This window comes from Halyomorpha halys, unplaced genomic scaffold (genome assembly GCF_000696795.3).
Source record: "Halyomorpha halys isolate HHAL.00 unplaced genomic scaffold, Hhal_1.1 Scaffold58.1, whole genome shotgun sequence".
Lineage (NCBI taxonomy): Eukaryota > Metazoa > Arthropoda > Insecta > Hemiptera > Pentatomidae > Halyomorpha > Halyomorpha halys.
Window position 1 is genome coordinate 1202643 of NW_027110919.1, and position 16581 is coordinate 1219223.

Consider the following 16581-nt stretch of genomic DNA (forward strand, 5'->3'; position numbering starts at 1 on the left):
GAAAATATTCTCCACATATGACTGATAAGAAAAGAACAAACGAAAATATTCTCCACTTATGACTGATTTTGCAGAGGAATGGGACAAGGAGACCTTTTATTAAAAAAAAATAATGACGTACTTTCTGAACAAAATTTCTTCTAAATGAACAATCAATAGACATTTGATAGAAAATTCCTTAATTTTGAAGTTTGTGAGGTCTATCTTGAAAAGACTTTCACAAGGTTCAGAAGATGTGAAGAGTTAAAACTTCTGGGATTCCCATGTTAGCTATACTGTTGACACCACCAAATCCTTATTTAATCAGCGGGCCGTTCCACTAAATATTGCTTCAACAGCTAATATATGTTTGCAAATGATAATACTATTAAATAAAAATGGATGGTCACCATGTATGGTCATTACAATATGTATATGGTCGTTAAAATAAATATGTATATGGTCGTTACAGTTTGTTAAATATTTACATTAGTTAAAGTGTAGATAACATGACCAAAAATTAATAGATAAATGACGAGAGTTACAAATATATTTTTCAACTATTTATAAATGGACGTTTCGGCCCACACTATAGGTCTTCATCAGGGTTGAAATAAAAATATCCAAAGAATGAGAAGCTGGTGCAAGAGTATAAAAGTGACATGTAAATAGAACATGTATTAGTATAGAGATGAAAAATACATCCATATAAATAAACTGAATTCAAACAAACAAGTTATATTAACATAGTAATGCTTTATGAACTGATTAGAAAAGTATATATATTACTAATGTATATTAGATGTATAAGAAATACTCACGTGTTATTTATTATAATATATTTAACATATATATTATTTACGTATCTAAATATTATAGTATTATACACACAGATTACATTATGCATTTATGCAAACATATATCAAAAAGTAAATTGCTCTGATTTAAAACTTAAAATCTTGTCCATAATTGAAGAGAAATAAGAAAGCTATTTCATGATTGATAGTTTCATATTCCTAATATGAATATTGGAATTATATTTTCAACTTCTTAAAACTACCTCAATTTTAAGTTATAGAAAAGTACGCAAGGCGCTATGTACAAAGGAGTATTTCAAAACATTCTTTTATGCAAAATTCCCTTTTTATTTTCGCTAATATTTTTCATAGCATGTTCTTTCGCTTAGTTTTTCAACAGTGTATACGAATATAGCATTGACACAAAAACAAACAAGTAATAAGTCCATGTAGAAAAACATTAAAAAATTTAATTTAAAATATATTGGTATATCCACTTTCAGCCTTTTTATTTTAAGTTTAACAAACTAATTATTATAATTATTATATTAAATATTAGAATTATATAATTATGAATATCATAATTATTATTTAATTATATTAAAAAAATATATTAAACAATTCTTGTGTATCAGAATATATACTACTAATAAATATTTCTTTTATTTTTATTAGTCCATTATTCATTACTATGTTAGTTAATATGTCTATTTAAATATTTTTATTTACGTCAGTTTGTTTACATGTTTTTCTTTTTTATAACTCCACCTTTTTATTTGTTATATTAAATTGTCACTTTAATACTCTTACTTAAGCTTTGCCTACCCTTGCCCTGTATCTTTTTATTTTAGCTCTGATGAAGACCTGCTGTGTGGATCGAAACGTTAGTGATTAATAAATAATTGAAAAATATTTTTGTCTTTACGGTAACACTAGCCATCGCTTCTAATTCACACATGGGCAATCATATACACATACATATATAATAAAAACAAAAGAACAAGTGTTATAAAGTTTGTAATATTGTTGCAAAGAAACCGGGATTAATAATATTAATATAAATATTATTATAAACAAAATTCAGCCTTAGCTCTTGAAACCGGGCATCGAGAAACCGATTGATATCCTATTTTATACAGAGAAATTTTTACAAATCGTCATAAAAATATAATCACAATATTCCTGGCTGGAAGAGAATAATAATATGTTTCTTGCTTACGTGAATCCTTAAAAACAAAAAACACCACAACCCCCAAGGATAGTAACATCTCTTACCTTAATCCAAGAATTAATATATAACATACAAGCCTTAATTTTAACTGGGATTACCTTCATGGATTCCTATCGAACAATAGTTTCGTCTGACTTGTATAACAATTGTAATAAATAAATCAAATATAGATCCATAATTATGAGAGATAGTTGACCGTGGATGATGAATGAGGAGAAGATGGTTGGGGGTGCGGTCAATGAAAAACACAAATAAGTTCGATTAACTTTTAAAATTACACATTAAAATAAGTTAATCGAACTTATTTGTGTTTTTCATTGACCGCACCCCCAACCATCTTCTCCTCATTTAAATATAGATAGTTTTTTTATATACATTTTTTTTTTTTTATGATACGAATAATCCAGCAGATATGACTAAGAATAAAGGTAGAATTCAGTGATATCCACAAGAACAGGGAGAACTTATCAATTTAACGATATCCAAGTTGGTGCCCGGCCAATGTCATGGAACGATCCCGACTCTGAGACAACCGTTCCTAGAAGGGAATCCCAAGGCTGAATATTCACGAGTGCACTTTCACAAGATTCTTTCACACGGGGTTCAATGGGTCACTGTGAGCAGGTTCCGGAACCGTTGATACTTACAACCGTTAAGGCTTTCCTGGAGCCATTACAAATAAGGAAAAAATCTAAATAAGTACTAATAATATCATTAATGTGCAATTGGAAGATTTAAACACATAAAATTAAGTCTCTCAAATAGTAATAAGTAACAACACGTATCATATTGCACCCCACATCAACAGTGTAAATTAAGTAAAGTAATAAAGTAATTAAGTAAAGTAAATAGTACATCACTAAAAAAAAATTCAATTTTAATCAATAAATATTTTAAAGTTGAAACATAGATAGTAAAAACAAGAAGGAAATCGATGAAATTGTGATTGGCTGCCTACACACCATACTTCAGTCAGATAGACATTATTAAAAAAAAAATAATAAAGCATTAAAAAGGACAATTAGGATGCATACAAAACTTTGAGAATTTTTTTTTTATAATTAGGTATACTCCTCTCCAAATAAATCTCAACAACAACACTTTTGGATTTTGTTAGAACAGTAGGTTTTACGTTTAAAAAAAAAAATTAATTAAAAATATTAGAATTTAATTAAAATAAGAAGTTTTTAAAAGAAAAATTATACCAAAAAAAATTCTTATTTGCCAAATTTAAATTCCATGAGCATTTTATAAGAAGTATTGAATTTTCTTGCTTTGATAACTGCTCACATTCTTTTTAGAATAATCATGAAATCTTTTGATTCGTGGTCCCATTATTCCAATACAGCATTTCAAGCGTAGAAGGAGTAAAAAATTCGTGACCAAACATTGGGTTGAGTTCCAATCTCATTCCTGGCTACTCTAGTTACAGGTAATGACAAGTAATGCGTTCTGTGATGGAGCATAATCCTGCAAAGTATCAAGCTCAGGCATGTAAAGGATTACATGATCTTGTAAAATCATTCCCAAAAACTTTAAAGCATTCAAGACCCCTCCAAGGAGTAATTAGGACCCCTCTTTCAAAGAGATGCTTACCCAAAAGCATTGACTTGTCCCGACCCTATCACGGCCAGCTGGACAGTTAAGTGCAACCTCATTCTCGTGTTTCCATTCCTCCTTTGGACTGAGGAGGAATGGAAACACTGGTGTTCAGAAAATCTTAGGCCCGCATACGGGATTCTGAAGGAATAATGGGCACGTTTTCTACTAACGGTTCTGAGATTAATAATTCCCGAATCATAGATTCCAAATTTATTTGACATAATAAATATGGCGAATAGTATCCTGAGAATTAGCATTTTAATAAAACGGTCCTCTATAGGATCAATGGATTTTCGACGACCTGAATTTGTGCGTCTTTAATGACCATATTTCCTTACCTTTTTATAAACACGGGAATCGCAGAGTAATAAAAACGTAATTAAAGTAATCACCTATGTAACACAAAGATTTTCTTTAGTCATGAATTGTATATAGCCATATTGAATTATCGTAGGTTAAATGATTCATTATCACACAAATAAACCACAGAATACAGAAAAAATAGAGAATTCTATGTACGGAGCAAATAAAAAAAAAATTAAACAGAAGGTGGAATAAAAATTAATCAAGAAAATCGTTTAAAATGTATTTTCTTCACAAACAGAGAGTAAGAACGAAATGATTAATCCCAAATATTTCTCTTATAAATAATCCTATAATTATAAACAAAAAAGTCGATTAGCCTTCATACAACAAAAATTTCTACGATTTATAGGTGTAGCGTTTTTGCTTTTACGAATGGTGTATATTAAATGGTAATAACAATGTTGCTATACGATATATCTAAAAATAAAATAACAATAGAATCAATAAATCATAAACCTCACCTAACAAAGTATATAGTTCAGCATTGTTTGTAATTACAGTTTACAATAATTCTTAAATATAAATAATAAAAAAAAAAAATCTGTATTGCAACGACCCATCTGTACCAGGCGTCAGGGGTGAAAAATTTTGTAAGGAAGTTACTGGCCCAACGGCTGTACTTGGTCAAGATCACACACGACAGCCAATTTTTCCCCTATTAAAGGGTACCCACTTTAAGAGGCTGAATGAAGCTCGAAGAGCTCCCAAACCAATCACGACTATACCAACAGAATAAATAATTATCTGCCACAGCCGGATTCAAACCTGAGTCCTTAGAGTTCATCGCAGGATCAATTTACTAAAATAAAAATTGATATTCTGCCTTACTACTGAGCTACTCGCTCCCATAATTCTTATACACGTAGTATACGTAATAATTAATAGAACTTTTATTAATGCTTTGATGAGAAATTATATTTAGGTGTTTATAAAAGTAAGAAAATTGCTGTCATCATTAATCTGAACAAACAAACCGAATGTCAAAATAAAAAGTGTTAAAAAACTTGGCTTTATTTTCTCAGTGCATAAATTAAAATTATTAAAAAAATCTTAATAAAAGAGGGAAAAATCATGACATCAATTATTGAAGCTACCATAGGGAAAGGCATCGGATTCCCAACTTCCAAGGTGAGTTTCCAATTTCGACTATTGATAGAAATGTATTTTCTGGTCTATAATCCTCAAATAACGAATCGGGTGGGAATATTCTGAGGAACACACAGCAATTGGGTACCAGGTCCTTCATTGGTAGGGAAATTCTGACAATGGTTGGTAAATCCATGATTCCTTAGAAAAATATAATAAAAAAATTGATCCTTCCTTCCTGGGTCATAGCAGTACCAAATATTTTTATTTTATTTATTTTTCAGGAAATTATTATTGAAAACAAAAAAGTATAAATGTAAGTATCAGAAGGTATCACAAAGTCTTAAAACATCTCAGCAGTGCTGATAAATAACCAGTTGAGGTCGAGCTTACTCAGATATTACAAATATAAAGGCTAAAATGATATATCTCATATCAATAGCCTAAAATGGGCTAACTAAATTCAATTACAACACTTTAGTTATTTTTTTTGGGGGGGGGAGGCATAATAATTAATTATTTTAATAAGGAGCGGGCAGCTCAGTGGTAGGGCACCATACTACTATCTTCAAGGACCCGGGTTGGAATCTGGCTGCAGCAGATAATTATTTTCTATTTCACTCAGCCCTATGGGTTAAGGAGGACCCCGGGATTCACCCAGCCTTATAAAGTTGATACGCTTAATAGGGTAAAAATCTGGCGGTAGAGCGTGATTCTGACCAAATCACCTCAATCAGATTTACACAATCCGAATTTTCCGTACTTTTTTTGATTTTGTATAAAATCAGGGTCAAGAATCTCATTTTTTTATGCCTCCTAAATTATCTATGTACTATGCAAGCTAGGACCTGGCTTACCCCTACTACCAGAGCCGATGACTAGCTGGCCAGCCTCTGATAGAGGGATACGGTTTACATCCTTAACCTAGACGAGGGAAGTTGCTAGAAGACGCAACACAACGCAAGACCTCCAACACAGTCACCCAGATAAGATAATATCATTCATAATATGAATGAGACCACTCACAGCTCAATCTAATTTGTCTATTATAATTCAATTTTTATTATTACTGATACACTAACCCAAGATGTCCCTCCAGGGATTAACACTTGATTTAAGAGCAATAGAATAACCTTGATCTGAAGATAAAATATCTCATAATTGAACCCTCCTTGTTCCACACTAATGTAAATAAGATTTCAACATACATTCGGAATTCCTGTAGTGAGGCACGAGCAGGATCTGATATAAACAAACTCCTTGCACAACCCTTAGTCTAGTAGCATTAGTTATACAGTATACCCTTCATGGGTCGTAGCGGTGCAGATTTAATTTTTTTTCCAATAAAAAAAAATTATTTTATTTAAAAACAAATTTGATTCTTTTTTTTCTCAACTTTATTCTTTTTAAAACCTTCCAACGTTTCGACCCTCAGGTCATTCTCAAGGATACATTTTTTTTTTTATGTCATTTTCTTTTTAAAATCTTAAAAATGCCGGCTAATTGCCTTTGTCCTCTATAACTTTTTTTATATAATTCCTTCTTAAATTTAAATCTTTTACAATCCACTTCTCTTCTTTCTTTCATTTACATTTGCAACCTTAAAACAGAACCTACCTTCAACAGGTCTGTTTGTGTAAATATTTTATTATTAATTTATAATAAAAAATAAAATGTGTACAAAATGAAATAAACTATCTAATATGAATCGAAATTATTTAAACAAAAACCATTTAACAATAGGTAAAGAGTGATTAGATTCCCATCTACTTACAATCCAATTTCTTCTAGATAACAATATTTCAAGACGCTCATTTCATTGAATGCCAATAAACTTTCATTCACGTCTGCCCATCAACTCCGATTGAATCATGGCCAATTTTCCTATCAGTAATTTAACATTTTAACAAACGGAATCAACATTATAATTAACTAAATAAACTTTGACGTCCGCCTGTGTAGGACTGACATGCCGTTTGAAAAGGCACCAGCTGGCAATTGTCTCGCATCAACTGCCATTGCTGAAGATTTGGTCACTTCAAATCAATATATCACATAAGTGGAGATTATTTATTATTTACAAGTTTTAGTTAATCGGTAAAAAACATAATAAAAACTGTTTTATAATACATTCCTCAAAAATAAGCTATCTTCATCATAAATCCCATTATGTTTCAACAGAGATCATTTGAAATTTCTTTCATCTGAATTCACTTAAATACTTGACAGTTTTAATGTAGATTAACATTATATGCTAGGTATGAAAAACTTTAATTATACACACGGTTAGTATATAATTAAAGAAAAAAATATAATATAAACAAATACAAATATTGGAATGTTTCTAATATCATTGATTGAAGAGCCCTCAGAGAATGACCTGAATGTAATATTTTTTTTTAAATTAATACAGTTTTAATTAACTATTTAGGTCCTAAGAATCGCAGTAGATGTTCCTTGATTTATGAGAAATAGTTCTTACGGAACAATAACTGAAATCAATAGATGAGTTTTAAAAAATTACATTCCCTGTTACAAGCAATCAAAGGTGTCGTTTCTTACAACGTGGAAACTATAACTTTATCTCGAAGACTTAAGCTCAGACGTTCTGAAATATAAATTTATTTATTTCGATTTTCTCAAATTATTTTTTCAGTACATAAGTCAGTAATTAATTTATTAATACTAGGTTTTTGTTTGTTACATGATTATTTTTTAGATACATTATTTTTTTATTAAAATAAATCAATAATTATAACATTGTGTATAGTTCAGAAGTCTTGTTTCCCTCCCTAACCTTTAATCAATTGTTAAAACCAAATCTAATTGTTATAATAGCAATGTAAGACACACAAGGCGATCTGGTAATAAAAATATACTAAAAAAAAAAACACAACAATAACAGTTTAGACATAGAATTTCTGGAATACAATTAAATATGTAACAGATATGTTTTTAAATATAAATGCCATTTTAATATTAATTCTGACATTTAAAAAAAATCGTGTTAATAAAAACGATATGTATGTATATACATATAAATAGATGTGTTTATACACACATTTAGACTAAAAACTAAGTTTGTAAAATTTAACTAAGATGATTATATTGTATAAAAATTAATAAAATAAATTAACTTTAATTATATTATTTCAAATTTTTTTTTTTTTTTTGAGACAAGGTAATATTTATTAATTAAATCAATTTTATATCCAATCCGTCTCAACACTTTATTTATTCATTAGTCCAACGTTTCGGCCCTTCTAGCCATCTTCAGGGACATCTTCAATACAAAAATCCTTCTCATATTAATTTATAATCTCTATTTGCAGGCTATTCTGCCCAGGTCATTTTCTTTATTTAAAGTTCAAAACCTCTTTATTTAAAATTTAAAACCATTAACATTTATTGTATAAATAATAAATGTTAATTTAGTTTCATTCCATACGACAATTTTATTTCATTTAATTGACAAATGAATTCTCCCCAACTCACTCTTTCAGATCCCTCCAGTAATACGTTAACCACGTTCGATCCGTAAAACAAATTAAGCGGATTTATCATTAGATAACAATGAAAAATCAAACCAAAGACATAATAATCACAGCAGTAGATCAGTTTATAATAAATAAATAAATTTAAAAACTAATATATAGATTAAAAAAAAGTTAGTTAAAAGCTATACTTAAATCAATAATAAGTAGAAAGAAATAATTTAATTAATAAATAAGTTAAGGGGATAAATAACTTAGAACACAAATCTAGAGGTCCAAAAACTAAAAAGAAAAATAAATAACCTCAGAGCTAATGCAGGTGATGATGTATGATCCCAAGAGAGTCCAAAATAATATTTTCCGCCAAAATATTTTTAAAAAATTTTTTTGAGCCATCATTTCTACTAGATATTTCATATATAAGTGTCCTTATTGAAAATATGAATTAAGGATCTCAACACAACATAAAATCCATTAATGCTTTGTTTAGAAAATATTCACATCTAAATATTTTTATTGTTATGGATTATTCAAGTTATAATAAATTATTATGTGCTACAACAACTCTATTAATATAAAAATTAACATTCATATTGAATGTTGTTCAAAGCGATTATCTTCCTTTCACAGGAGCAGTGGCCGAGTGGCAAAGTATGTATGTTATTCTTTCTTAAGTTTCAATTATCCTTTTCCATAAAGAATTAAGGTCATTGGCCGGCCTTGCAGAGATTTTTTTGTTCAACCTCAGCTCCAACTGAAAACTTCAGTGTTGTCAATGCGTGAGCGTGGCAATAACACAAATCTAGTGCTACTCAACGTAACTTTGAACATTTAATATGAATGATGGTGTTTAACTTACATTAGTACAGTAGTTGGAACACATATTAATTATAATCTAAATAATTTACAAAAATGAAAATCTTTAGATGTGAATATCTTTTAAACAAAGCGTTAGCTATCTTATCTTCATAGAAAATGTTTTCTTGTTTAGGCATCCTTAATTTATATTTTCAGTTAGGTCAGCTAAACCTGAAAACATTGTTTAACAGATTTTTTATAAAAGTAAATTATATATTGATCAAAACAACCTAAACGCAATAACGGACTTAAAAACGAAGACCCCATATCACAGCCCTCAAAGAATGGTGTCGTAATTGCAGGATTAAGATAAATTCCAACAAATCCCATCAAATCACCTTTACCCTTCGTCGTAAACCCACTGACTGCCCTACAGTTTCATTTAATTATGTTACTCTTACCCCTGTCGAACAGATCCGCTACCTTGGATTACATTTGGACAAACGATTAACCTGGAATCCTCACACAAGACTGAAAAGACAGGAAACTGCACGTCGATTTCGACTATTACAGCACTTACTAGACAAACGGTCTAAACTTCCAACACATTACAAAAGACTGATCTACATGACTGTAATAAGGCCAATATGGACATATGCAGTTGAGCTTTGGGACTCCACTAAACCTTCGAATTCCTTTCGTATTCAATCCTTACAATCCAAAATCCTTCCTAAAATCCTCAATGATCCTTACTTTGTCACAAATAAAATCATACATAAAGACCTTAATGTTCCCTATGTAACCGATCTAGCCCGAATCAGATATCACTCCTTCCATTATAAACTCTCCAACCACTCAAACCCCCTAGTTTCTAATCTTGTATCCTCTTCCATTCCAGACAATCCTCTGAGGCGCCTGAAAAGAAGATGGCCACGAGACCAGCTAATGTAAAATATCATTAGAGTGCTAACAATGCGTAGTTTCTCTACACGCATGTAACACTCCAATTTAACTTAGATCAGATTTACTAAATGTATTATAATATACAGTTGTAAATAGCAATAAATAAATATTTAAAAAAAAAATATAATAAAAAACAATAAAAAACACCAAGACGAATATGAGATATGATAATTTCATCACAAGATATTTCTTTGCTAACTGTAAATGTTTTACAGGATATAGGTTTTAAACAGTAAGCTAAGGATTATGTTCAAAGCATACATGCACGCCTTCGATTCTGTAATGGAAAAACATAATACGTTATGAATTCCACAAATTACGAATCATTATTAAATTACAAATTATCATAAATTATGATAATTAAGTAACTAGCCTCTACCAACTCCATATTTTTTATGATGAAAAAATAAAATAAAAAATAATTATGTAACATCATTAGAAAATTACAAATGATGATAATTAATTAACTGTATAACCCAATCAACTTGTGGTCAAGGTTACTGAAATACATTTGCCACAATTCTTTTTAACTTGGTTTATAATACCTTTTTCAATATAGTTTTGTATGTAATAGTCTTTCAATAAAGTTTCATCAGTCGTACGTCATACCAATGAGGTTTCATCCTTGTTCTATTTGACAGAGGGATTGTCATCTATGACAATTGTCATTCATTGTAGATAAGCCGTTCAATGCATCAGCCTCCAACTATATAAGGTTAGTAGACATCTGTGCATGGATAATTGAACGACTATGAATGATAAACAAATTTACTGTTTTAAATATACTTTATAGTTTGTTTTAAATATGATCCGCATATATAAACGAACTTAAAGTTTTAGTCTTAAAAAGGTCAGTTCCGACTACTACAGCAGTTACTATATTAACGGTCTAAACTTCCAACTCATCACAAAAGACTAATCTACATGACAATTCTAAGGCCTATCTTGGCATACGAAGTTGAGCTTTGGGGCTCCACTAAACATTCGAATTCCTCTCGTATCCAATCCTTACAATCCAACTTCCTCAATGCTCCTATCTATCTTCTACTTCTTCTATATCTATTATATCAATCCTTCCATTATAAATTCCCAATATTCATAAATTCAAGTTTCTAACCTTCTACTTCCATTCCTGACAATCCTCCTAGGAACCTGAAAAGAAAAGGTGTCTGGCCTCCGAGACCTTCTAATGTAGAAATATTTTTATAGTGCTACCAATAGTTTTTTTTTTTTTTACGGCCTGTATTATATCATTATGATCTTACATTAAATTTACTAAATATATTTTTATGTAATTACAGTTGTCGATACAAATAAATAAAAAAATGTCAGAAGTGGACAAAATTTTGAATATTTATTTCTATTAAATTTTAAGTTGAAAAATTGTAATTTTTAACAATATTAATCCAACATTATTGCGAACATTTTATTTTTTTAAATTTTTGTAAATGTAAAGCATTAGTGAGTTAATCATCTGTAATCTACAGGAAAATTGTAATTTTTTTATATATTTTTTTTTAAAAGTCGCCTCGCCTGAAATTGCACTTAAATTAGACAAATTAATTTTGTAATTTTTAACGCGACTTGAGCGTTTTATCAATTCCATGGTCCATTTTGCATGATGCTGAGTTTTCAATTTAAGGGCTTTTTATTCAGTTCAGATATGGAATAGATGTTGAATAGTTGAGGTATCATAGCTATGATAACGTTAGAAGAAAAACATGTATAAGCTCCGTGGTGCCAATTCCTAACCTGCTTGTTATAGAGCAATCCTTCATTGTTATGCTTTTAGTAAGAAACCAAGCAAGATTTTAGTATTCAATTAGATGATAGAAATTAAGAGGTAGACTTAATTCCAATTGATTAAAAAATATTTATCTTAAAAAAAAAAAAAAAGGTTTCAGTTCTTCGTTTGCTCCTTCTTAGATTGGATCATTGCCTTCATGTTTAAACGGAACCACAACTTTATTTGTTTTTGTTGTTGCATCATGTTGATCCTATATCAATCTTCAATTATCAATATAATTTGTGGTTCATAAATTTTGCCTTTCTTTAATAAATGACAAGTTGTCGGGTCACACTAATTGATTTAAAAAAAAAACATTATACGCACTTGAACGCCTTTAGAATTCAATGTGTGGTTGTTGGTTCAATGGCCAACAACCTAAACCTATTTCGGATTTAAATCCTTATATGAGAGATTTGAATCCTTATATAAGACTGAAAATACAGGAAACTGCTCGTAGATTCTGACTATTACAACTCTTAGTGGACAAACGGTTTCAATTTCCTACTAATTACAAAAGATTCATTTGTATCACTATAATAAGGCCTATCTGAATTTAAGGAGTTGTTGACCTGTGGGGCTCTACAAATCAAATCATCCATCAGGACCTCAATGTTCCAAATGTTGCCAGAACCTTACACCAATCCTTTCATGATAAACTTCCCAGCCACCGAAATCCACTTGTTTATTCTTCATTACCTGATATTTCCTCCAAGGTGTCTGACAAGAAGATGGCCTCGAGATCTTCTCCATTAAAATGGAACTCCAATAATATTTCCATAGAAATGTTATAGGAGTTCTATCAATGAGTAGATTCTACACATCTATTTTTTTAAAAAACGGATTTAAATCTATCAATAAAAATTGCTTGATAATTTGGAAATGAGTTAATGGTAATTAAATATAATACACAAACTTATATTGCAACGTACTTGTATTAGAGGATATTGAATTGCCGGTTAAAAAAAGCAGCAAAAGATGCAAATATTTGAGTGACATAATGGCTGTATGATAGTAACCAAATTTTTTCATTATATACGACTCACTATAATTTATTAATGAATGAGTCGGTCGACTTTAATGAATAACAAGCTATTACACTGTCTGGCGTGTCACACCTTTATAACTTGTTCGAATGATTTATGAAAATAAATCTAGATAGCTATCAAGATATTTGAAACGGGATTGCTTCATGCTAAAAGCGACCATTGTTCCCAAAAGAGCATTTTTTTTATATGTGCAGTACTAAAAGGACTCGGGCTTCGAATATCCTATTAACAATAAACAGAATTCCACTTCTACTTCTTAATTCACGGCATATTACAGTTTCTTCATTTGAGGCAACAACAGAGAGAACATAAATGACACAATATAGGGAGATCAAGCTACACTGTTGACTTGCCAACTCATTTCAAATTCAAAAAAACAACGTAGAAACGATTTCACGTGTAGAAACTTTATCACAAACGTTTGAAAGACACGTCAGTGACACTCGTATAATGAAAATGTTCTGTAGCAGGACTTTATTAACTTTTAACTTTTAACCATCTTTATCAGTCATAAAAAAATTACTTCACCTTTGAAATAATTATCTTATAAAAGATTTGCAATAATAATAAAATATCAATAAAGAAACAAAACTAATAATTGTGTATTTTGAGAACCTAGTATCCATTAGGATATATTAATATTTATAATACATGGAGCTATTATTTAAAATACATCCTAAAATTTTAATTAACAAGCTTCGGGTCATTTTAGTTTTATTGTGAAGGCATCTTAAATGTCTAAATAGAAGTAGGATGTTCAGAAATTCGTAATATTTTATTGAAAATAAATTTATTTATTTTTAATACTAAAGATTAGATAGTTTTAGAGATCTCTAGGATTAAATAGTTCAAACAATCCAATAAATGACATTTCAAATTCACTTTATCTGAATTCTATTTCTATTAAATTTCACTATAAATTAAGCAATTTTATGGTTCCAGATATTAACTATGATCACTATTCTAAAACATTATTGATGTCGTGTTTCTGTTTCCTTAGTAAAAAATGAGAAATAAATCCATATAATTAAATACCAATATTTATATTTTTATTGATTAAATAGTTGTGATACACTCTCACAATGCAATGAATAATATTTCGCGTTCACTTTTCAAAAATCTTACGACAGGCACAGATGATAGCTAAGCAATCTGATGATTCACAGTATAAACCAAAATCACAATTAGACTTTTTTCTGTTTTATTAATCGTGTTGACGCTCACAAATGAATGAAAAGGAGCTGGCTGTATCACCAATCAATCTGTTTTGTAGAATACCAATTTATACATATTTCGTGTAAAGAATAAATATTTTTTAAATTATTCCACAACCTGACAAATGACATATCTCATTTACTGACAAGGAGCTGGCTGGGATCTTATGGTTCACTGTATAAACCGAAATCACAATCCGACAACTTTTTCCTGTTGTATTAATTTTCTACACGCCCACAAATGAAGGAAAAGGAGCTGGCTGTATCAACAATCAATCTATTTTATATAACACTAATTTAGGTATATTTCATGTTAAGAATAAATAATTGTAACATTACACAAAGCGACGAACGAATTTCTCATTTACTGAAAAGAAGTTGGCTGAAATGCTATCAATCGATTTATTTCATTGAACACTAATTTATTTATAATTCATGTCAAGATTAAATATTTGCAATGTTATCACGAAACCCGATAAAAGATATTTCTCCATCAAATATGAAATTTGATGACAAGCACCGAATTGTCACCTGAGTATTTTTATGATTAAAAACATAATCTAAAATCACAATTGGTCAGATAATTTTTCGTTTTCATAGTCGTAACACCAGTAGATGACATAAAAGGAGATGTATGATCAGCAATCGATCTATTTCATTGAACAAAAAAATATTCATATTTCGTTAAGATTAAATAGTTGCAGTGTTAGGCAACACAATCTGGTAAGAATTCTTTCGGATCATTTTCATGTTTCAACTTGGTGACTTCCACAAATTGCTGCAAAAGAGATGGCCGAGCCATGGACAATTTTATTTACTTTTTTGGCAGCATAAACTCAATTGCCGTAATGTACACTTATTTTTTTTAAAAACGGAGAAAGTAAAACTATGCAGTTGGAGGAAGATTGGTACTCACGGTTATCCGATGCTCGTGCCTGAGGGCACGGAGCCCCCGAACCGGGACGGACGGAGCGAAGCCGACGTGGGGCCCAGTCCTTTCCTCCCGCAGTCCCTCCATCCTCCTGACTGGACCGTAGACGGCCTCCCACCTCCGCCGTGGTGGGGACCTACCCCGTCAGTAGTTGTAGTGTCTGCGGCTCCTTTGCCACGGTCTTACATCCATCTTTAAATATAACCATTCGATATTTTGTATCACATTTCAGATATCTTATCAGATAATAAGCTATATATGCTTAAAACAGATAAGAGAACAAAAAGTATTCCTATGTTTACACAAATCTCATGTTAAATTTCAATCAATTCGTGCTCAAAAAATTAACCCTTGAATCAGCAAACGGGCTTATATGATTCAATTTTTGTCTCAGTAACAATTGTCGACACGTCCCTATGATGATTCCTTTTCTTGGACATTCTCCAACCACCTACACTCCCCGACTGAGCCGGTCTCTAAGATGAGGTGAACTGCGTAGTAAATTGGATCCAGATCTATTTAACTCCAAGGCTAAACGATTTCCTTCGTTTGTATACATTGAATTAGCTAAATTGTTTCTTAGGATATACTGTACGACAAATTGAGTCCAATCAATCAAAGAACACTAATAATAACTATTTAAGCCATTACGTCATTCATAGTTTACATCGGAGTAAAACATAAAAATAAGTAACGATATAGACAATACAGATAAATTACATTTATTATTGTTACAATGAAAACAATATTGAAACAAAAAAGTAAAATTGAGGCTAAGGAAATTTTTTTTTCTAGATATTGTAGGTTCCATCCCTGAAACTAACTTTTGAAAAAAAAAATGCAAACGAAATGGTGAAAAACTCTTTATCAGCAATTAATTAAGAAATAATCAATTAAATTAACTCAGTTGGACAAATCAATCCTGGGGTATTGCTACTAGACATTTTAAAATACAAAAACATAAACAAATAATACACGAAAAAAGTTAAGCACTAGAGCCCTGCTATAATGATCATATTTAATTTAGTACTCTTTATTGGTTGTAAAACAAATCAAAAATAATTTAATTGTTTTGTTAACCCTGAAAATCGCCATGAACCGTAATAGAATAGCAGGAAAGAGGGATAAAAATGAAGAACTTCCAATAGGCATTTTTTTAACACCAACTCAATCCACATACATATTTTGAACTCCATTCGAAGTGTCTATTAAACAACATTCAAAGTTCTAAAATACTAAAAATAGCGAATAAACAAAAAAAAAGTATATATATAATATAGGGAGA

At 30.2% G+C, this 16581-nt stretch overlaps 1 protein-coding gene across 2 annotated transcripts in view; it reads right to left on the reverse strand.

The window, feature by feature from the left end:
* Sarm (sterile alpha and armadillo motif) overlaps positions 1–15432 on the reverse strand; it is a 265336-nt gene extending 249904 nt beyond the window's left edge. For both annotated transcript variants that reach the window (XR_001344971.3, XM_014438457.3), the window contains exon 1: positions 15282–15432. Coding sequence is in view for 1 of the 2 variants with exons in the window: in XM_014438457.3 (XP_014293943.1) it covers positions 15282–15383 (102 nt within the window). In the remaining variant the exon portion in view is untranslated. The remainder of the gene's footprint in view (positions 1–15281) is intronic.
* Between the last annotated feature and the right edge of the window lie 1149 nt (positions 15433–16581).